The sequence below is a fragment of the Manacus candei genome, unplaced genomic scaffold (assembly GCF_025592945.1).
Source record: "Manacus candei isolate 608988 ecotype Guabito, Panama unplaced genomic scaffold, ASM2559294v1 h1tg000131l, whole genome shotgun sequence".
NCBI classification, from domain to species: domain Eukaryota; kingdom Metazoa; phylum Chordata; class Aves; order Passeriformes; family Pipridae; genus Manacus; species Manacus candei.
Window position 1 is genome coordinate 467,797 of NW_026138179.1, and position 23,895 is coordinate 491,691.

At 49.3% G+C, this 23,895-nt stretch overlaps 2 protein-coding genes across 5 annotated transcripts in view; both read right to left on the reverse strand.

Moving 5' to 3' along the window:
* NUP93 (nucleoporin 93) overlaps positions 1-16,847 on the reverse strand; it is a 77,763-nt gene extending 60,916 nt beyond the window's left edge. Inside the window, exons 1-4 of one of the 4 annotated variants that reach the window (XM_051771226.1) lie at positions 15,697-16,695; positions 14,279-14,346; positions 10,175-10,381; positions 8,853-8,970 (exon numbers count right to left, since the gene is read on the reverse strand). In XM_051771226.1, the coding sequence (XP_051627186.1) occupies positions 8,853-8,970; positions 10,175-10,353 (297 nt within the window). In that variant the 5' untranslated portion in view covers positions 10,354-10,381; positions 14,279-14,346; positions 15,697-16,695. Of the gene's footprint in view, positions 1-8,852; positions 8,971-10,174; positions 10,382-14,278; positions 14,347-15,696; positions 16,696-16,796 lie in introns of those variants that run through there. The other 3 variants (XM_051771230.1, XM_051771228.1, XM_051771227.1) reach the window with 3 other exon arrangements.
* Positions 16,848-21,236: 4,389 nt separating this feature from the next.
* Positions 21,237-22,431, reverse strand: LOC127462574 (metallothionein-2). The gene is made up of 3 exons (XM_051771257.1): positions 22,224-22,431; positions 22,052-22,117; positions 21,237-21,479 (listed from the first exon to the last, which is right to left on the reverse strand). The coding sequence occupies exons 1-3, from the start codon at positions 22,252-22,254 to the stop codon at positions 21,385-21,387; spliced, it is 192 nt and encodes a 63-aa protein (XP_051627217.1). The 5' UTR covers positions 22,255-22,431; the 3' UTR covers positions 21,237-21,384.
* Between the last annotated feature and the right edge of the window lie 1,464 nt (positions 22,432-23,895).

The window sequence follows — 23,895 nt, forward strand, 5'->3', positions numbered from 1 at the left end:
CAGGAAATAAAACAAAAAGGACGCAGAGAGAACAGAAGTTGTGCCAAAAATCTAAACGAGTGAAGCAAATGCATGTATCCTTAGTTCTACCTCAAAAGGCTGCAACTTTCTTTCAGGAGCATATCTTGGCAGGAATAAGAATTCATTCTGACTTCAAAAAGAAAGTTAAAAAACATCCATGCACACAACCCAAACATTTCTTCTGCAAAGTGCCAAATTTCCAGGCTGCTGTTTCGCTCAAGTACATCTCAGTTTGATGCCCAGGCATTGATAAACAGTTGACACACTTCTTAGTTAGTGACTATTTTAAAGCAAAGCTTGATAATGCCTAGGATTAAGATTTTGGATGTGGAGTCAAACTGACTAATTACTATAGTGGAGAGGAGGCCATGCACAACAATGTACCTGTGGCCTTTCCCAGACTGCTAAATTAGGCAAATGGTTCAGTAATAAACCCCAGTGGAATTCATCAGTGCAGTAACACTTTCAAGAGGCCTGAGTAAATTAGGGGGGCTTGAAAGGAGGGGAGGGAGTCAAGAGCTGCAGCAGCTGCTGGTTTTCTTAATAAATTTGATGAACTGCCTTGCTGAAAAGAAAGTGTCCAGGGTTTTATGCTGTTTGTGACCACAGGAGTTCGGTGAGAGAGTCTGGCCTGCTCACATTACAGATTTCCCTTGTGGAAGAGTGATTTTTTTCTGTACAGCTCACAGCACCATGAGGAATTAGTTGAGAAAGGTGGTCAAGACAATGCTCATGTAATAAAGACTAGCAAAAAAACCCTGCAAAAGCAATAGCTTAGGAGAAGGGTAACAAATCCACCTCTCTTACAGGCCAGCTCCAAGTCTTTCTGCCTCATTTCAGACAAGTTTGATGAAGATCAGAATTCTCTTTTTCCTATTGCAGCTGGGAAATTTTCTTTACTTCTCTTTTTCAGAAGAGCTGAAAAGCCATACTGACTTAAATAGGTAAGTGTTCATTTTTCAGTGCCAAACCTACAGCTTACATCCATTAACCCACTGCAACGCTGGGACTGAAAGGTTCTGCCATCTCTGAAAAGTCCCTGCACCAAGGCCTCTGTGTGGCTGTGAGCAGGGCTTCCCAAAGCCAAGAGTTTCCACTTCCCATTTCCACAGAGGCACTGGAAGGATATACCAAGGTCCACTGAGAAAACTGGACTGCTTTAAAAATAAAGAATGAATGAAAAAAGAAAACCTCCAAACTGTGGTCTTACACTGGTGCTATACAAAATGCTGCTCATATTTTAGAAACCTCATTTACCTTCTCGTTTATTTTTGACAACTTTTTTTCCCCTTAAATACAACATAGATGAACCTGGTTCACTTCTGTGTGGAATCAATTCCACTGTGAAATTCCAGCACAGCCCTGCAGATTTTTTATTTCAGAGCTATAATCAAGGTACTGGAAATCCTCTCCTACAAGGTCTACACTTTTATTGTAATGGTTTCAAAATTTTACAAAACAAGATGGGAGTTGTGCTTTGCAAAAGCTACATTTGAGCCTCATATAAATAAATAAAACCATTTCTTTAATCCAACGAAGTGCTCTATGGCATGATACGTAGAGGAGGCAAATTGGCAGGTTGCAAGAATTTGCATCTCAGCAAATTCTTTCTTCTCACCAATCCACTGTAACCACAGAGATGAAACCATTCTACTAAATCTTTCTAGCACCATGAAAACACCAACTCCAACAGTTCATTTGCACATGCTGAGCACACACTGTCTAGGTCAGTGGTCAATACAAGACCTCAGCCAGCACTAAATTAATGGGACTGCGTGACACAGAGAGGTACAACATTGCCAGAGGTGCCACCCTCCTGGTTACATGGAACACAGATCCTGAAAGTCATTAATGATCCCACAGTACTTCCTGCAATAGTAACATTGCTACCAGCAGGGTCTGGGGGAAATCCTGACTCAGGTATCACACCCAGATTCACTCTATTAAAGGATCCTGCAGTGCTTCCAAGAGAAGCAGAGATATTTACACCTCAGCATAGGAGATGCTTTGGGGATATGTGATGTCAAAGCTGCCTTTTATACCACATTTGCTCCTTCACAGGGGTACGAGGTAACATTCAATTAGGAATTGGAACAGCTGTCATCCAAGGGCAGAGCTACACAGCAAAAGGAGAACAGGGGAGGGGAAATGAAGACATTTGCTAAAAGTCTACAGTTGTACCTATTTGAGATGCAGAGAACATATCTGGATTAAGCAGACAGGAAATGTGAAATGTGCCAGGACATAGCTGAATTTAAATAGATCAATAAACACAGCTAATAGAACAAGAGTTCCCAATTTTTCCACCTCATGACCTTGCACTAGCATAAAGTTTTGAAATATCCCTTTCAGACCCTCTTGTTTACACACGCTGTTCCCAACTACCTTAGAGTCAGGAATCCCTGATCAGAACCATAATGAACTGGAACATCACCACATAATTACTCCAATCAGCATGCAACCAAGCAAAAAAAATAAATTTGAAATAATTCAATATCACAGCATTTATTGAGTGACTGTAATCTGGCCAACTAACGAAATGCCAGAGTATTCCACACTAAATGTGCCAAGGTTTGGGTTTTGGGGGGGGCATGCATGTTTGTTTTTAAGGTTAGTAAGGCCAGGGTAATTTAAAACTGCACTACTAAACCATGTTGCTGCAGTAAGGAAAACTACAGAAAACAGCTGCTTACTAAGGATGTGAGGGAAAAAGCAACAAGCAAAGAAAAAATAACACCAAAACCCCCAAATACATTCCCAATGTCTTTGGCTTTTTTTTTCCCTCTCTCATCTCTCTTTTTCTACAGTGTGATTCACTCACCTATCTGAGGCCAAAAGGAGAGAGGTTTATTTTTTGTGTGTGTGTTTGTTTTTGTTTGTTTTTTATTCCTTTTAACTTAAACCAAAACAAACCCCAGCCATTCCGGCTATGAAACAGAGAAGCCTGCACTCTTAAATCCCAGTCACATCCCAGTCTATGCACATCTTGCCATTTTCCAGGACATCCTTTAATCAGGACAGGCCTTGGGAGGCTCAGGGCCAGCCTGTTCATTCTGATGGCTCTGGGACTCTGTCAGGGTCAGGAAGGTGGCAGACAGGCCATCAAACCCCTGCCTGTCTCACCCAGGCTGCAAAAGCCCTTGGCTGCAATTTATGTAAAATTGTTACACGTTACCTAAAGAAGGGAGACATGCAAACACCTCAGAGGTGGGTTGAGGAAGTTTCTGTAATTTATATTTCTAAGGTCCACATCCCTTAACTCCATTTGCTGCACGTCAAAATACTCATTCACTCCCTATCACTGCTTTCTTCAATTGTGTTAAAACTGCCTCTGGCCACATTAATTACCAGGATATTCATATTCTTGACTTACTTGCCCAAATGTGTACATGAGGGCTCAAATCCTGAATGCAAGCAGTGAGACAACCTAGGCAAAGGAGACAGCAGGGTTTGACACTGGCATGCACTACCAGTGGGAGGATAAAAAAAAATTACTTCTGAGAACCTTTGTAGCAAGGTATTTTTGGAGCTATTTTTGGAGCCCAAGATTCCTACAGCTTTTGAAGAATTCAAACTAGGGCTGCAAATACTATTTTTCACTCCTTGCATCGCAGCAATGCAAAGAAACCAAGAGCAGCCCCAAAAAGCCGAGGTGGAAGGTTGTGCTCCTGCATTCCCCACCGCGGCTCTGCGATGGTTAAAAGGTCCCCACAGCTGTGCTGGCATCATCGATTTGGGTGAACGAGGAAGCCACAGAAAAATAAAGCCACCTTAATTTCAAGCTCCATTAGAACTGAAGGACTTGGGGGCGGGGGGAGAAATCAATGTTTGGCAAACGGGAAAGGACAAAATCTGCAAAAGGAAAAATGCATTTTCAGGCTAAGCTAATGCAAACAATGGATGGTGAACAGCACTTGAGGCTGCCCCTTTAAGGTTGTGTCAGCATTTCCATTTATAAACTCTGATTTTAGTTATCCTCTAGTAGATTACCCACAGGCTTTGGTATTATTCTAGCAGATACCACAAAGTATATCACAAATGGTAATACAGAAGAGCAGTAAGAGCTAGACTGTTGAATAACACACCCTTTCAGTACCTGGTATAATTTAAAAACTCTAACAAATCATATGCTTACATATACACAAACAGAACACATAGTACTGGAGCAAGCAGCCTGGCACTCAGATTCTACCAACACTAAAGCAGAAGTCAAAGCTATCTTTGATGCAGAACCTGTTCATGGTATTTTGAAAAGCTTGAAAATATCCCAGATACTTAATTTCAGTCTGTCTCCATTGCCACTTGGATGGATTTCAGTCTAACCCTCTGCCCTCATTTAGATAAAAGCTCTTATTTCTGTATCTGGACCTCTAGAGAGTTACTCAGTCAATACTCTGAACATCCACACCCAGAAATCAAAACCAAACCCTACTATGCAACCTTTCATTTCATTTCTGCCTAGACCAGAAGGTCAAGGTGAAACAGTTGTACAAATGAGATAATTCAACAAAATTTCCCTTCAGTGTGATGGAGCCAGGCCTTCACCTCAAACCTCCTAAGCAGATGAGCAATGCATGCAAGGAGAGCTCGTGTCTGCCTCTAGCATTCATTTCACAAATCTGCACAGAGCTGGAACGAGCTTGAAAAGTGAGAGCAAAGCATTTCTTACATTTACCACCGTGATTTTGGGCTTAGACATTTCAAAACAAGCAGGGAGGGGGGTAAAATCTAGGATCAAGCCAACGTGACATGTTCAAAACCACAGCCCAGAATAAAGCATAAACATACACTGTAACCAGGCAAACTATCTCAGCAGGTATGAATCGGACCTGGATCCTGCAACAAACCCTTCCCAGGTACCCAAATCGGTTTATGTGCACACAGCCTGTCTTTGGGATACAGACTAACATGATCAATTCTTACCTGGGATTTTTATAAGACACAAAGGAACAAACAAAAAGACCCAAGCACATAAATAGTGCCAAATATGACATCAAGAATCACTTGAGTAGCACATTCAATTTGGAAAAGGTTTTGCCAAAATGCCCCAGAAAAATCTTGATCTGTACAAATTCTTGACACAAGAATTATTATAAACTGAATTTACTGCAAGAAGTGTTTGTTGTGCTGCATGCAATTTAAGAACACAAGCTTTGAAATGAGAGAGGAAAAATACAAATTCCTATAATTCAATGGCAAGCCCAGAATCTTTTACATAATCTTCCCGGCCTACTGCTCTAGTGGGAGACATTTCCTGGACTCACAACCCTTTTATGTGCAAGCAATCTACATTTTACAACTGATAAATAATTCAGATAATTAATTGAGCTGCAATTTGGTGCACTTTTTAGTCAGCACTATAGTGTACCATTTAAAGAGGTTCTGTACAGAAAGTCCCTCCTGCTTGTTAACCCAAGTCAAGACTTCTATTAAGGTGAATTCCTAAATCTATTAAGGTGAATTCCTAAATTCTTTTAACACTTTCTGAATGTTTTGCATCAGCATCCTGGGACTTCATGCCTTAGGATGCTCTCCTCCACATATAAAAGAATAATTAAAGACTCTACAAAAGTTTCAGACAGGATTTAAGGCTAAATAAATTTGCTGCAATCTACACAGAGTTGCAAGTCTGTGTGTTGAGCACGAGGAAAAGACAGGACTGACAAAGGAGAGCTGAGCCTGCAACACTGATGATGAAGTGTGAACCAAGTTCATTAAGGATTTATGAAGAAGTTTTTGCTGGTTAAAAAGAGGAATGGTTACGCTGGAAAGCACAGGCTGAGGACTCAATGCAGAACAGAACAGCCCTTCCCAATCCACAGAATTAAAACCTTCCAGCATGTCTGTGTAAATACTGAGTAACAGCAGAGTAAAGTCTCCTAAAGAAATAAACCAGATCCCTCCCTTTTATCACTGTTCACTCTGCCTTCCAGAAACAATGGGAGCAACTTATGGAGGAGGTATTCTACACAGTGCAAAGAGATAGTTACATCTGGCCCAAAATAAACACAAAACCTCTGAAGGAGCCTTATAAAACTAATTATTTAGGAATAAGGAAAATTAATCCCATCATCAGAAGGCATAAGAAAAAGTAACATAGAAAGAAACTTTCATAGCACATCTTTATCTAAAGCACCAAATAACTTTAAGACTTTCTTTATTAATAGAGCTAATTAGAGGACAGTCAGCAGTGTCTTACATAACTAGCAACAAACTACCCTGAAAGTGTTGATGACTGCATACCAAACCTACAGATGAGTGCAGGGACTTGTCCATATTCTAAGCAAGTAACTGTCAGGTAACAGAGCACTGTTGACACCAGCCAGACAGCTTGAGATGTGACTGCAAATATCCTCAGACAGAGCAGAGGATGATGTTCTGCAAGACAACATAAAAATCACTGCACCTGTGAACTGCAAAAACGAGTGGGGACAAAACATTCAGAACTCACATTTCACTCTTGTGCCTGCAAGATGGTCTAAAAGGGAGCCCCTGGCCATGCTTCCCACTGCAAATCACTCTTAGCTAATTGACTATGAATGTTCTCTGCACATGGCCTGCAAAAAAAATTTAAGATTCCAAGCACGTGAATATTAGGCCTAAGAGATGAGTCGTTAAAGTGATCACTGATTAAACCACCAGTGTTAATCATGATGCAAAAGAGCAAACAGGGAACTTTGATTTAAATGATTGATTTTAATCCTGTTTCTCATTTGTACTTTTAAGCTGTTTTCCTAAAGAAAGGGCTGAATCTCATTGGCTGATTTGGCCACTTAAACACATTGATTTACAATTAACCAGCAGTTTTATGTTAAACTTGAAGCTTTTCCTGAACAGGAGGATACATTCAAATATTGACAAGGGTGACTAAAAAAAATATACTGGAGAAAACATTCTGGGATCACCGTAAGAATATACCAGAATCATGGTAACAAATTAGGCCTCGAGATCTGGTATAATTAAGAAAGAAGAAAACCTTCACATTTTAGTTAGGCAACCAGTCATAATATAAAATGTGATTATCAGGCAGTCCTATCTATTTTCTTACATGCCACAAATCTCAGATTGAAAGAGCGAGCGCTCCACTGCTTCTGGGCTTGAGAATCCACAAAAAGATTCTTCTTAAAGCAGAAAGGAAAAACATCAGAAATCAAAGAATTAGCAACAGTAGTAAACTCTAAAGAAAAAGAAAAAAAGAGGCAAGAGTTCTTGAAAAAAAATCTAGACAGAATGAGGTCAAGGAAGACTTGTACAAAGTTTAACACTACCAATTAGAAATACAACAACATCACAAACTGGAACAGAGGAATAAAATGAGAAAAGATAGAAAGCGAACAATGTCAGAGGTTTAGAGCTCTCACTCTATGATCAGGCAATAGATAAAGTCTCCAGAGCACACTCATTTTTGGTGAAAGCAGGCCTTAGAGAACTGGGATTAAATAAGTCTGCCTGAAGACAGGAGACCACAGGGCTCCTAATACCGGAACGAGACTAAACTAAGGGCCCATTCACCCAAAATGGACGGCACCAAATGCTAAAATAAAACACACATTAGATAAAATGGGGTAATTTCACATGCATTCCTGCCCCTCCTGAAGTTAAGTAATTCAGAGCACACTACTCCTGCAAAAAAAAAAAAAAAAAAAGAAAAAAGAAGAGCTTACAACTCTTTTAACCCTCATAATTTAGTCGTCTGCCAGTAAGGAGAGAAGATAAACTTTAAAATGATTAACCAGTAATTCAGACTGCTACCTTCAATGCAACCCACAACGTCGATTCCATTACCAGCCCTTAACTGAGTAATGAATCCTGCAGATTTCATCAGGAAGATACTCTACAGGGGCAGGCGACGGCCAGAAAGCAAAAATAGATGGTTCACATGAATTTTTAAGACACCCAGGGAGACAATCTACAGGAAAATTTACAAGATTAAATCACCTGATAAAGCATATGAAACATGGCAAATTCAGTCTACCACCAAGACAAGGTTATGACATCTGAGATGCAGTGAAAGAAAAAAGCTATACTCACCTCTTCTGGTTGTTGATTCAAATGGCCCCTATTCCAACACCTCAAAATTGCCAAGTGGTTCCACATGTGATTTTCCAATTAAACATTAAAATAGGTCTCAAAACTACGAGGGAGAAGCATCCCTGGGCAATTTAGGCTTGCAAAGCCAATCAAGACAGGTCCACAAAGAAAGTAAGTATGTACCTAGTTCTTTGTAGGGGGCCGGAGATTGAGAACAGTTGAAAGTGTATACAGTCGTGTATAAGATGAGAAGGTCATGTTTGACCACAAAGGACAAAAGGAGAAAAACAGGATGTCAGGTTGGGCAGTAAAAACAGGAACTTGTAACCGCAGAAGCATTAATGACGCCAATATAAGTAACCAATGAAGAGAACCCCTTGCTCACATGTATTGCGCGTGGACAAGGTGACTTAGCCAATAAGCTTATGCGTGATCGCGTGTACGGAAGTGAAACAAACATAAATGTAGTCATAGAAGCTTCAATAAACGGAGTTCTGCTTTACCCACATCGTGTCGGTGTTCTTGCTCCCCTCCACCTGGCCGCTGCAGTTCTTCTTGACTTCAGCAAGAATTTGGATCTTAAAATATATGTCTGCCATCTTGATACTTAATGCTGCTTCTGACAGTTAACTCAAACATCTTTCATCATTGAAAGCAACATCCCTCCTCTGCATTTCCTCTAGCCAGTGAATTAAACACAGAGCAAGAGCATCTCCACAGAGGCCTAAGAACAGCTTTGAACCACAACACAAGAATGGCAGTGACCAGCACAGTAATTCACGTGTCACAAATGTCCCTACCTGGATGTCAGTGTCCTTCACAGGTTCCAGAGGCTCAAACGTAGTGACTGCACTCAGGCTCTCGAGTCGTTGAGAAATGTGAGATATATCAAGCCCTCTGGACCCCAGAAGAACAGACCTATAAGGATGAAATTGTACAGATATGAAATTAGTATTGAACAGACAGAACTCCAAACCCAGACTCATTGCCAATATTTAGGTCAGCAGCGAGCCACGTACAGACAGTGCTCCCAGACATGTTATAAAAACTGCACAAAACCAAACTTAGAACAGCCCTATGTGTCTATCCAACCACCTCAGCCTGCTGAACTCTTTCTGCTGTTCCACTGCAGTGCTGCACAGCTGCCAAGTCCTTCCACACAGAAAAACTGTACACTGTGTTGGTAAAAACACCTTCAGCAGCAGCCAGAGCAAGGTATGCACTTTTTGGCTTTAGCGCCCAAAATCGAGAACAGCAGCTACTCAAATAAATCCTTCAATTACTCTGGTGTTTTTTGGAAGTATGAGAAAGGTGGGAGGGAAAAAAAACAAACAAAACAAAAAACCCCTGTGGTGGGGAAAAAACGTGGTTTTTCCCCCGAAGGGCCGAGAGGGGTGAGAGGAGACCCCCTTGTGTGTAATGGAAAGAGATCCAGCTACAACTCCAGCTACGACTGCTGCATTGGAGAGGAGAGACACTGCTGCCCTCAAAGTGGAAAGGATCTTTCCTTCTTCCCTTCTGGACTTTTATTGGAGGGAAAAGAGATTTGATCCAATGTAAATATTGCTTTATCATAGGAGAGATAGTTAGGATTGTGTATATAATGTATTATAATATTTATTTGTGTAATAATTGTAATATAATTCCCTTTCCCCCATATTGAGTCTTGTGTTGTGTCTGGAAAACCCCTCTCACACTGGGGTGAGTTGTGGGAGGAGGGCTTGGACTCAAGAATTGGATTTTTGGGGGTTTCAAGCCACGACACCCCACACTAACTAAATACCAGCTTTGCAGTCATCATATTTCTCCCAGGCACGTCCTCCTCGCAGGAGTCCCCACCCGTTAGAAACTAAACCCTGTGAGCAGCTTCCCCTGCCCATGCAGGGTGTGCAGTGCCAGTGCCCCACATGGGATGGCAGTGCCAGTGCCCCACACGGGATGGCAGTGCCAGTGCCCCATAAAGGGATGGCAGTGCCAGTGCCCCACACGGGATGGCAGTGCCAGTGCCCCACACGGGATGGCAGTGCCAGTGCCCCACACGGGATGGCAGTGCCAGTGCCCCACACGGGATGGCAGTGCCCATGCCCCACACGGGATGGCAGTGCCCGTGCCCCACACTCACGCCTTCACGTCGGCCGTCTCCTGGGAGGTGCGGGTCAGGGTGCGGGAGCGCAGCCGCTCCCCGGCCTGCTGGATCTCCTGCAGGTTCCGTTCCACGTGAGGCAGCTCCGAGATCCCCTCTGTCTCAGCTGCCAGCTGTTCTGCCTGCTGGAGCAGCTCCCCAAAGCCGTCCGTGTCCATCTCTGCGGCAGGTTTCACTCAAGACACACTTCGGAGAGAGAGAGAAAATTCCTGATCAGCTATAAACTGTTTCCACACTTGCAGGGTCACAGACAGGCCAGCAAGAGCAGGTCTTCTAGAACAGGATGCTCTGTCCATCCTCCCCAAGCATTAAATGTCAAGGAAATCCTTTCAAGTGGTCTCAGAGAGCTTTCCCTTGCAGGACTGTAATTTATGGACCTGTCAGAAGTGGGATGCAGATCCCATATGACAGTTCATATATTGCCTTAATACAAAGGAGGGTGAAAGCAGAGAAGTCCCAAGGAGAATTTAGTGTTAATTTAGCCATAAACTACTTGTACACACACATAAATAAATAGCTTAGAGAACTGGACTCCCTGATCCTTATGGGTCCCTTCCCATTCTATCATTCTGTATTTTTATATATTATAAACAGATGCATACATATGCACGATAGGAATATAGGAGGGCTGAAAACACACATAAACATGAGGTTAAGAGCTATAGATGCACATAGACAGCCATAACTAGCTATTAAAATGTGTTACTCCATATTTCATTAACCCCCAGTCAAAAGAAGTACACTTTGTTCCAATGCAGAAGACCTGTGTCTAATTTCAATGTCTGCAGAGAGTTTTACCAGTGTAAGAATTCCTTGCACAGACCCAATGAGAGAATAATTAAATAAACTATAGAGCATGAGGCAAGGGCTGTACCAGACAAGGGCACTAATGCATCATGCAGTTCTGAACTCAGAATGGAGCCGCTGCTGTTACAGAAAGGACACGAGTGTATGTGCTTGGGATCACTGTGCACAAAGACATGTGGCTGCAGTTGTGTCCACATTAATGAAACATGAATCCCACACCCTCAACTTCACACACCAAATCATGACTTGCAGCTAAAACACCAACATGAGAGGAGCACTGGGCACCTCTGTAAAGCCACTGAAGATCGCGGACATCTGTGGTGTGGAGATGGAAATCTCCAGTACAGCCTCTCATAGCATGTGCACCCAAAACCAGAGGGCCTGGGATGAAATAAGGTGAACCAGATCTCAAGCATTAGTTCCAGCTCTTTATCATTTACTCCAAAGTAAAATCACTGGGGACTATCTGGTTCAAGGGAGCCCACCAAGAAGAAAACAGAGATTTTTATAAACCAACAGTAGCCTGCAATTCAAGTATTTCTTGAATTTCTTCTCAACCACACCAGAGCAATTTTACAGCACAGTTTGAACATTCCTCACGTTCTCAGTCTCGCCACCATTCCCAAGTACAACTACCAGTAGCAGTGCCTTCCTCTGTCTGGACAAATGATTTAAAAGCACTGCATGATGATTCATTCAGACATATGCAGCTAGAGAGAGAAACCCATCCCTCCCGCCTGGGTGCCAGGACAAACCCCACCAGCCGGCATCCAGGAAGGGAGAATTTCACAAGCACTCCCCACACACTTCTGGGAAGCTGGGAGCTGCTGGGGGAGGCAGGGATGGGATTTGCACTGACTTCCTAATCAGGTGAGATAGCAGAGACGGGATTTGTTTGCCCAGATTAGCGTGCCACCGAGATGGAGCGGAACAGGGAGGAGGAGGCTGGAAATAAGCAGTTTCATGCCCTGCAATGCAGTACAGAACATCTTTCCAGTGTTTACTTGCGATAACTCAGGTGCACCCCTGCCAGGAACAGCCTCTGTTGGCAGACACTGACCAGAACAGCCACATTCTGTACAGCTACGAACTGATCAGCTCCTCAGGGAGCAGTGACTGCGAGAACAGCACAGACATCAGCCTGATTTGATCCGATCTGGTCCACTTCCTCTTTTCATTACCAAGATAAAAAGCCGGCAGTGTAAGAAGCACTGACTTCTCAGAGCACTGAAACCAAAAGCATGAAGAATCAGTGCTAGAGAACTGCTCCCAAACCTGCACATCTTAGCCACAGACACCACGCCAATACCATGTAAGGTCTGTCCCATAAATCTGCCTGTGCAGAGCAACTGCAACAACTCTGTGAGACTGAACTCAATTCAGCAAATACAGAATAAACTAGTTATTTTGGAGCAAGTTAGAAGTACCTGTGATTATAACCAAGTACTGGAAGGGACAATTCAAAACTTAGAGAGCCAACACTAAACAGCTTTTTCTAAGTGACAGAATTCAAATATTTAGACTGAATATTCGTATTTTCGTAACAGCATGAACAACTTTGTCTCCACCCTGACAGAATTTACTACAGTCAAAAGACTGCAGTCTGACTCTTCAGGCTGCTGTGCAAGATGGAAACTGCTACCACAGTAATGAGCAGAGTGATGGCAGACTTTCATGTCTGGCTGGGGAAGGAGCAACAACTGACACCTAAAGGAAAGAAAATACGTCAGAAATTAAATTAACTTCAGTGAAACTAGATCGACCTTGGGCTAAAAGCCAGGACTGAAAAGGCTCTTCACTAAAACAGTTTTGATGACTTATCAATAGAAGCTCCTGCATTAGACTATGATTCCATTAAACCCCAGTTTAATGTTTCCCCAACACTCAAAACCACACATAAGCACTATATATTGTACAAGTGAATTGAATTTAAGCCAAAAAGAAAATAGGAAGGATGACAGGTTTCTTAAGTCGCTTCAGACTGATTATAATTAATGGTTTATTACCTAAGAAATGCTAAAAACTTCTCAAGAGCACCACAGTACTATCTAAGGAAGAATGCTGTACCTATTCTACTCCAAATATGGCCACCATAAACATTTTACTGTACTAGATTAGTAAAGACACAAAGCTGAAATACTCCAACCAGCACATGGAAGTGTCTATTGTACTTCACATGCTGATGTGATTCGTGTCATCTAATTAATTAACTTCGAGAAACAGAGTAAAAACTTCAGATTTTTCCAGTGCTGTGGGAAAAAGAAAGGAGGAAGACATCAGAGGGGAGAAGGAAAGCCTCACCCACTACATTCAGCATAACTGATGGACCAAGAGTTCCCCAGGTTGCAGAAAGATTCCTCAAAACAGGAAACGAAGAGGAAGAAATTCAGCACAGGCCTCTCACAGAGGGTCCAACCTGAGGGTGCCCAAGAGACCCAGTCTGATGGTCAGGATCAGCTTCCTGGGGAGGGCAGACAGAGGAGTGCAGTGGTAAGAGAAAGCCAGCAATTCTCTACTTGCTACAGCCAAGATCTGAGGCAGAAGTGCTTTTCCAACAGGCTCCAAGCCTGGGCTGCTCCAGAGAGTGTGGCAGCTTCTGTCTACTGAGATAAAAATGAATAAGTAAAAGGCCCATTTTGCAGGCCTGGAGAATTCTGTGCGAGCAGAAGCAATTATACCCAGCTCTTGCATGGCTCTTGGCAGCAGCAGACACAGAGGCATTTCAGAGAGGAAGTCAGCAACATAATCCCCCTGTTACAGACAGGGGAGCTGATTAAGAAATGCAGAGATGGAAATCAAAGAGCAGGTGGTCAAATTTTTGTTTGTTTTTAAAGGAAAGCACAATTACATTTATAGGATATTAGACAGACACTGAAATGAGTTGCCTTCTAAGGATGTAGACACTGATACTGGGGATCTTGAAGAGTAGGACAGGCATAAAGTAGAAAGGGTGGAGACCTTCTTATCCCTCACCAGTAGCAGGAGAAACCATTGGGGTCAACTCTTGAGGTCTCTTCCTGCCTTATCTTCTATGAAAATTTCATTTTCCAAATGAAAGTGACCAGGTACAACCCAAATATTTGCTGCTCACTTTCACCCTCTAGCCTGTAAAGCACAATAATAAATATTTAATAAAACCTAACAGAGGGAAAACTTCCACACCCTAGTTACTCTAAAACCAGATGAAATCAGGATAGGCCAGCTTAAAAACAAATACCTAAAAGCTCCTGAATAGGCCACACAACAATGTTCCAAACCTATTGTTTGTTCTACCACCATTCAATCAGTGCTCCTCTGCCTCCCATAAAGACTTTCAGTCCTGCATCTTCTCTTCTTCATCTCATCTGTAAGTAGACATGCAAAAGTTCAATCTTTTTATGGCCCCCAAGAGCCCTTACAGTATGTATGTTGAACAAAAATGGTTTTTTTTCAGTTTTAAAGGCAATAACATTCAGTTATTTGCTCTTGTGCTGTGAGAAAGGAGAAACAAGAGCACACAGTTCTTCTCTACACTGTTCATTATTTAACCTGGAACTGAAGAGTAGGCATTTTAAGTGATTTCTTCCAATACATAGTATCACATATTTTTCAACACTGCCTTTTATCTGCCGTAAGTTCCTCACAGTGGTCTCAACCCCCACTGTCCTGAGTAACTGACTCAGCTGGAAGCTTTGTCATCTTACCACCCTCCCTCCTTTCCAAACATTTAGCACTTATTTTAAGCACCTGACTCTCACCCAACTCAGCAGGGCACTAACTTCCCACTGAGGGTAGCAAACTGACCCTCATTAAATAGAGCATTTGGTTTATCATTTGAAATTCCTTAAATGAAACCCCATATCCTGCCCCCTCACCGAATTCCCTGTCATATCAGCACCACAGAAACATTATGGATTTAGATGACAGAATCATGTACATTCTCCAAGCAATTTTAAGCTTTTTCTATTTGTAAGTTTTCCCAAGGGGTAGGAAACCTTTTTAAGACAAAACATAAGTGAAGAGTGGTGAAGTACACAGGAACTGGTGTTTCTTTGTCACCCTCACCTTAGCTCTCTGTGCCATAACTACTGTCCCTAAAACACTGTGACCATATTGGAGAGGAGAAACAGCCCTTCTTTGCACCTGGACTTTAATCCAAACCCTTCCACTTGCTGTTCAGACATTCTGCGTTAGAATAATGTTGGCATGCAGATGGCACCTGACAGTCCACAGTAGTTGCTAATTAGATACCAATACTCAGTGCATCCACAGCTCAGGGTTCAACACAAAGATGCCTCAGCATCGCTTCACAGAAGTCTGGCTGTTGCCTGCAGTTGGGACCAAACAGGGAAAGCAAGTTACTCTGTACACTGTGTGCCCTTTATGATGACTCTGGGAAAACCACACCTGTAACATATTATCTTGCCCAGGAGAGACAAACAAGTAGCACTCTTTAGGTTCAGGAACAGAGCTCTGCATCCAAGGTGTGCTGTAAGAAATCCTTACAGTCATTTTCACCTCTTTTACCTGAGAAGTGAGACCTGCTGTTGGTAGAGAGGACCAGTGAGCTGGGGTAAAGGGAAAGGGCTAATCATCACCTCCTTCAAGGACAGTCTGAAAGGTCCACATGAAGTGTTTAAAGACAGCTATCCTCTCCTGCACCAAACTTACTGACCTGAAAAACACCAGAGCCCCAAACATCATATATGGTTTACCTTCTGCATCCCACCAGGCATACACAAAAGCACTGCCTGGCAACTTAGTGGTTGCTTCTTGGTGTGATTCTTGGGGCTGTGCTGTGCAGGTCCAGGAGCTGGACTTCAGTGATCCTTGTGGGTCCCTTCCAGCTCAGGACATTCTACGAACTACGATGACACACGAGCTTAACAAAATCTGCTGTGAAACAGCAGCTGAGCCGGGGCAGGGCTGTGAGCACTGTGCCTTTCATGAGCTCAGACACAGGACAGCAGGTGTTCTTTCCCTCACAGCAACCTTCCAGTACCTGAAGGGGGCCTACAGGGAAGCTGGAGAGGGGCCCTTCCTCAGGAACTGCAGTGACAGGACAAGGAGTAATGAGTACAAACTGAAAGAGTGGAAATTTAGGTTGGATATTAGGAAGAAATTCTTTACTGAGAGGGTGGTGAGACACTGGAACAAGCTGCCCAGGGAGGTTGTGGCTGCCTGAAGCCTAGCAGTGTTCAAGGCCTTCAGCAACAGGGTCTAGCAGGAGGTGTCCCTGCCCATGGCAGGGGGGGTTGGGACTAGTTTAGGGTTTCTTCCAACCCCTTAACATTCTATGATTCCCTGGGAACCAACCATTACCCCTGCCGTGCTGAGGAACGACCCCCACGCACAGAACTTGAAGCAGAGACACCAAACCACACGCACGCACAACCCCGCGCTCCTGAAACCTCCCCAAACAACGAGCTCCAGCTTCCTGCGGCCCCACCACGGCACCCTGGTTAAACACTAAGCTCCTCTCCTACAGCCAGGCTCGGCGCTGCCGACCCGGCTCGGGAGCACAGACCCGTCCTCGGGCACCCGCAGCCGGCCCCGCTGCGTGAGCTCTGCTGGGGCAGCGACACGCGGCAACTCCCGGGGAGCCCCCACACGGGGAGGCCCGCGAGCGCTCCCCGCCAGCCTCCCGCCGCAGCGGCCTGCACGGGCCCCGCGGGCTGGGGACGGCTACCGGGGGGCTCGGGGCCCGGCGCGGGGGGTGAGAAGCCACAGCGGGCAGAGGAGGAGGAGGGAGGGGAGGCGGCGGGACGCGCAGCCCCGTCCCGCCCGCGCGGCGCCCGCCCCGCCCGCACCTCACCTGCTTTCTGCGCCCCGCGCCGCCCGCCGCGCCCGCCGGCCCCGCGCCGCGCGCCCCCATTGGCCGCCCGCGCCTCCCTCCCCGCGCCCCCATTGGCCGAGCCGCCGCGCTTCCTCGAGCCGCGCGCTCCTATTGGCCCGGCCCGCCCCCCTGCGCCCCCTCGCGAGAACAGCGCCGCCGAGGCGCTCGCGGAGGGACGCGCGCACGGCGCGGCGGGGGCGGCGGCTCCGGGGGCCGCGGGTTCGAGGCTGCCCCCCGCCACTCCGCCCGGCCCCGCGCGCGCCGCGGCGGGATCGCCGGGAGAAATCCAGGGAGTACAGATCCCTTCATCCGCAGGGACAGCACCCGGGAAACGGCGTGCGGCCGAGTCGGGGGAGGTTTAACTTGGATATTAGGAGAAGGTTCTTCCCCAGAGGGGTCGGGCACTGCCCAGGCTCCCCGGGCCAGTGGGCACAGCACCAAGGCTGCCAGAGCTCCAGGAGCGTTCGGTCTCCAAGGGGGTGAAGGTGACTCACAGCCATTCCAGCTCACCCACCTTCCCCAGCAAAAAAAAAAGTGCAAACGCTGAATTCTCCCCCTCTGAGGCGGGCAGGTTGCTCTCCCTGAATAGTGACGGTCACTGGTTGTTCAGCAGCTGGCTGGTGTCACCAAAAAATCATTTTTTTTCCGATGCTGTGTTCCTGCCTGGCTCCCTGGAGTCCGTGTTCTTTGTAAGTCTGTAGGTTTAGCAATTTCTGGTGTATTTAGCACTATATGCTGAGGCCTGGCACATGTAAAGTATGTTTTCTCTGTGGCATGGGCTGTTCCATGCTCTGGGGTCTGCTGTGCTGGGACTTGGCCCACAGGGTGCCCAGTTAAACCAACCGTGGAACTTCATCCCAAAAATCAGCAGGGGGAGGGCGCTCTGGCGCTGGAGTGTTTGGGGCAGACAGTTTGAGGGGTGCACTTGTCCCCGACAGGATGCCCTGGTGGGATGGATGTCCTGGTGGGATGGGTGCCCTGTGGGATGGAAGTGCCTTGGTGGGACAGACGTCCTGGTGTGATGGGCGTCCTGACGGGATGGGTGCCCTGGCAGGGTGGCTGTGCCACCCCACCTTTCCCTGAGCCCGTCCAGGCTCCCGGAGCGCCTTTCCAGCGAGAGGAGAGTCCTGGTCTGCCCGGGGAGCGGTGCGGGTGCCTCCGGGACGGGAGGGGGGAACAACCGTCCTGAGGGGCCGAGACCGGGACGGAACGGGCACAGGCAGGGACCCGGGGGGGAGCAGGGACAGGCTGGAACCGGGGGAATGGGGACAGGCAGGGACCCGGGGGGGAGCAGGGACAGGCAGGAACCGGGGGAATGGGGACAGGCAGGGACCCGGGATAGCGGGCACAGGCAGAGATGGCAAGGACGGGATGGCACCGCGGGAAGCAGGACGGGCAGGGCCGCGGTGCTGCGGGCAGGCAGGTGGCAGCAGATCCCTGCGGAAGGGCTCGGCGCGGGAGGAGCTGCTCCTGCGGTGGGGCCCGAGCCCTCCGGACGGTGGGTGCTGTCCCCTCTGTGGGTGCCCGTCCCCTCTGCAGTGGGTGCACGGGGCGCTGTCCCCTCTGCACCAGGTGCCCGTCCCCTCTGCCCTGGCTGCCCATCCATCCCCTGAGCATGGGGTGCTCGTCACTCCTGTGCCAGGGGCGGTTTAGATTGGATATTAGTAAAAATGTCTTCACTGAAAGTGTTGCCAAGCACTGGAACAGGCTGCCCAGGGAAGTGGTGGAGTCACCACCCCTGGGGGGATTTAAAAGATGTGTAGGTCTATCACTTGGGGACATGATTTAGTGGTGGGTTTGGCAGTGCTGGGGTAATGGTTGTACTTGATGACCTTAGAGGGCTTTTCCCACCTTAACAATTCTATGACTATGATTCCCCTTCTGCACTGAGTGCATTTTCCCTCTGCACTGAGTGCATTTTCCCTGGGGACAGGGTGTATTTCCCCTGTGCACACATGCCTGTCACCTCTGCACAGGGTGTGTTTACTCTCTGCACAGGGTATGTTTACTCTCTGCACTGGGTGCACATCCCCTCTGCACACAGTGCTTGTCCCCTCTGCACAGGACGATGTCCCCTCTGCACAGGGTGTGTGTCATGTGCACAGGGTGCTCGTCCCCTCTGCACCCAGTGCATCCCTCCTCTGCACAGGGTGCACACCCTGTCTGCACAGGGCACGTGTCATCATCATGTCAGCAGGGTCATGAACATCCATCATGCCTCTGGGGCTCATGCAGAGCCAGAAAAAGTGGAACTGAATGCAGCCCCATGGGCAGCTGCAGGGCTGCCTGACTGGGGTTGTGCCCAGGACCCCCTGCCCTGGCTCCCCTTGGATGCCCCAGGGGGATGCTTGGTCACCTCCAACCTCCTCTGCAAACTGAGCTGGGCTTTTCTTTGAGGGGCTGGATAAAGCACATCAGCCTCTTCTTGCATCAAGCAAAGGCTTCCATCGCTCTCCTGCTATACACAGCTGTCTGCAGGCTGAGAGCAGTTCCTGCTTCATCAAAAAGTACTTTTTTATATAGAAAATACTCCTGAGGGGACCAGAAAGCTCTCAGGTACCTCACTGAGTGCAGCCATAGTCAAAGCCAGGTGCTGGATATATCCCAGGCCAGTGCCTCACATGGGTGGCCTCAACCCTTCCGTTTATCCTGTAGCTTTCCTCTCCCCAGGCCCCTCTTGGGGAGGCTGGAAAGGGCACCGAGGCTGAGAGTTCCCACCTCTGCCAGATGGATGTGCAGGCAGAACCAGGAGCAGGCAGGGCAGGCTGGCACCAGCAGGGTGCAGAGGTGTGTGCCCACGTCTCACCCTGGCACGTCACTGGGAACAGGGAGCAGTTGGTGCCTGAGGCTCTTCCTGTGAGGGGAAACCCCATCCGTGCCCCAGCTTTGTTTCTGGTGCAGGATTTGGGTGCCCAGCCCCAGGAGGCTCAGTTTGCAGCCCCGCTGCTGCATGGCTGGGGTGGCAGCCCCGCTGCACAGTGGGGCTCCAGCAGTGGGGCCAAGCCAGTCTTGTTTTCCAGCAAAGCATCTTCTCAGGGGATTTATGTTTTTTTATATGCATTTAGGGCAGGGCAGACCCTTATAACCCATCTCCAGCACTAAGCCTCTGTTGCAACAGGCAGTGCTGGAAGGCTGCTTAGGCAAAGATACACTAATGTAATAAGGCAAAGCATTTAAAAGGCAAATGGGTGCTGAGCTGGGTGTTGCTTTTCTCACTGGCAAGGCTGGGTGCTGAGCAGGCTGGGCACCGACTGCAGAGCCACGTGCTGAAGCTGGGCAAACCTTTGGGGAAGGGGTGAGCAGCTCCCCTGGGTGCCTGGAGCATCCCTGGGGACCGACATACTCCCCCCTTGCAGACAACCCACCTTGTGCCACCCAGCCTAGCAGAGAGGACTACACGGGTGCCAAAGGGACTGATTTTGCTGCTTTTTAAATTGGTCCTGTCCCTGGTGTCTTGTCACCAAGGGCTGGAGGAGACATCCCTGTCAGGCTGAGCTGTCCCACTGCCCCAAGAAGCAGAGAAAGGGCGATGGCAGCAGGGCTGGGAACCTGCATCTGTGGTGGGGCACACCCAGGGGACATGTATGGGCAAGCTAGTGCTTGAAAAATTACTCTTTCACTTGGCAGAGACTTTTGGAAGCAAAACACACCTCGTGCATCTTCCCAGTGCCCTCCTTCCCCCACTCCCAGCAGCCACCCCTCATCCAGGCAGCCGAGTGTTGCTTTCACGGCTGTGGTTATCTGCCCTCCTGCCTCTGAAGGTCATCGCAGCTCCAAGCAAGGTGTTCCCCAAAAATGAGCTGAAAAAAAGTGCTCCTGCACGGGCAGGAGGAGCCAAGCACTGTAGCTGGAGGTCTTTGGCATGGGGAGGCTGCAGGGAAAGTGCCTGTTTGGGAACGATCTGCTCTGCAGTAGATTGGGGTTTGTAAAGCACAGGTTCCTGGGGAAGGGAGGTTTGTCCCCACTAGGATTTCTCCAAGTGCTCTCCAGCAGCAGCTCAGGGCAGGCACCTTGCCAGCCCATGCCACCTTCCCATGCTTGCTCCCACAAGCTCTTTCACCCAGAGGAAGCTCCAGAGTGGTGCAGAGGCACCTGCCATGAAGCCAAAGAAAGGCTGGAGAGGGCTGGAGCCCTCCCTGCCACTGCTCGCCCACCCCCCTAGGCATGTCACCTGTCCTCATGGAGAGACCAGCACCTTAAAGATGCCCAGGGCCACCCTGCATGCAGGATGAGATCTGTCCCATGCCTCGTGTCCCAGGCTCCTTTCTCCCCCCAGGGAGGCACAGACCCCACTCAGGGAAGGCCACGGGGGTGTTCGTGAGCAGCCCCCTCGCACCCTGCAGCGACAATTCCCACACGGGTGTCACGAGTGGTGACCGTTCTCAGCCTCCAGCCCAGCCCGACAGCAGCACTCGTGCCTCAAGAACAAATCCTTTATTTCCATCCAGTTTCCCCACTGGTACAGAAAATACAAAACGTGAAAAAGAAAAAAAAAAGAAGTAGTTTTTCTCCGTGCCCCCCCCCCCCCCCCGAAGCGTGCCGGCTATTTACAGCGGAGCCGCGCGGCTCAGTGGCAGCAGCTGCACTTGCTGCTGGCCGGCTCCTTGCACACGCAGCCCTTGGCGCAGTTGCTGCAGCTGGCGGGGCAGCAGGAACAGCAGCCTAGGGGGGGACACAAGAGTTAGGAGGCGGCTGGAAGGGAAAGGGGTCCCACGGGGCAGGGGCACGCGGTGGAGACTGGGAAACACCACCTCTGTGTTCCCAATGGGCTGTGATCCCAGTGCGCTGGAGGTCTCCACGAGGGTCCCACAGGGCAGGGGCAGCCCTCCCCACAAGGAGGAGCTGAGGGGGTATCCATGGGCCAGAGGAAGAGGGAGGGATTCCACGAGGGTCCTACAGGGCAGGGGCCTCCCCATGGGGGAGAGGAGGGGTCTCCATAAGAGTTCCTACAAAGCAAGAGGGGGCTGTCTACGGGACAAGGGTTGGGAGGTCCCCATGGCAGTCTGACAGGGCAAGGAGGGGTTCCCCTGTGGGGCAGTGAAGTGTCCATGGGCTCCCACAGGACAAGGAGGGATTCCACTACGGAGCAGGGAGGTCCCCAGGGCGGCCCCCAGGGCAAGGAGGGGTTCTCCCATGGAGCAGGGAGGTGCCCATTGGGGTCCCACAGGACAGTGACAGCCTCCCCCTCTCCCCAGGGCAAGGCCGGATCTCCCCACCCTGAGCCCCCCACTCACTCTTGCGGCAGCTCCGGCAGCGGCAGTTCTTGCACTTGCAGGACCCGGCGCAGGAGCAGGAGTCACCTGGGGACGGCGGGACAGCAGAGTGAGCCGGGAGAGAGCCGGGAGAGAGAGAGCCGGGAGAGAGAGAGCCGGGAGAGAGAGAGCCGGGACAGGACGGGGCACTTACCAGCGGCACATGTGCAGTCCTGGGGGTCCATGGCTCGGCTTGGCTCGGCTCAGCTCAGTTCGCGCGGCTCGGCTCGTGTCGGTGGGATGGGATGGCAGCGGTGCCGAGCGGTGCCGGTTCCCCGCTATTTATGTGGCGGGGCAGGGGCGGCGCTGGCGCTGCGCACGGTGCGGAGGGGCCGTGCCGTACCGGGCCGTGCTCACCCGGGCCGTGCTCACCAGGGGCAGTGCCGTGGGGCCGGGCCGTGCCGTGCCGTGCTCACCCGGGGCGGTGCCGCGGGGCCGTGCTCACCCGGGGCCGTGCCGTGCTCACCCCGGTGCCGGGCCGTGCTCTACCGTGTCGTGCTCACCCCCGGGCCGTGCCGTGCTCACCCGGGTCACGGACGTGCCAGCCCCCCCCGCTCCCAGCCCGCCGCGGGGAAGCCGGAGGGTCCCGCCCGCATCCCCCCTCCCAGGCAGGGTGCCGCATCCCGAGGGAGCGAGAGGAAGGAGTGTGCGCGGTGTGGGGGTGACAGCACTAGTGTGGCTCTGCCACCGGGTCCTGCACATTCGGGACAGCCCCGTGACACTGCCCCCCGTGTGCCCAGCGCTGGGGTGTTGGTGGTGCCCCCCCATCCCAAGGGTGGCCATGGGGTGTATGGGGCTGTCCCTGGGGATGGGACTGACTGTCTCTGTCCCACTGGACAGCAGGATGGCCCTGGGTAGCTCCACAGGGCTGGAGTGCTCGAATGGCCTCCCAGGAGGGGTGAATCATAGAATGTCCTGAGTTGGAAGAGACCCACAAGGATCATCGAGTCCAACTCCTGGCCCTGCACAGGACAACACCAAGAATCACATCATGTGCCTGAGCGTGTTGTCCAAACACTTCCTGAAGTTCCTGGCAGATGCTGTGACCACTTCCCTGGGGAGCCTGTTCCAGTACCTGCCTGACTTCTGGGTGAAGAACCTTTTCCTAGTACCCAGCCTAAACCTCCCCTGACACAGCTTCATGCTTGGGTGAGCATGGGGATGCAGTGTGGGAACATGGCATTGCTGGCCAAGGGCTGCTGGGAATCACAGTTTCCCATCCCTGTGGGTTTTCCACAGGTGTTTGTCATGGTGTTTATGTGCCAACTGGCTTCCACCACCCTGCACGTGCCCGTGGCCAGTTCAACATCCAGCACAGAAACAGTGTCTGGGCCAGGGCCAGGCTGTCCCTGTGCCTGCACCCGCTGCTCGTGGCGGTGTCACACGTGTGACAAAGCTGGGCTTGGAGCCAGCGCTGCAGGAGGGCTCTGCCCCCGTGGAGCCTGCCCTGGTGGGCCCTGCGACCAGGAGAGGGTCGGTGGCCCTGGGAGGTTGTGCCAGGGAACGGCTCGTGCTTGTTTGCAGAAGCACGGAGTTGTTTTTTTCCTGGCAGTGTGCACAGCCAGCAGCGAGGCGAAGCCAGCAGGCATTGCACGCACCAGGCATTGCACACACCCCCGGCTGAGCGGGAAGGAGGAGAGCTGGAATCACCGAGCACGTGTGGTCTTACTGCACATAAACATGGGTTGCGAAATCACTTCCCTCCCGGACACCCCCAGCACGGGGCTGCCTCCCTTCCCCCAGCCCTCCCTCCAGAGGGGTGGGTTCTGCTGCACCCAGGACTGAGGAAATGAGAGCCCCTGGCCACCCAAAATGAGATCGTGCAC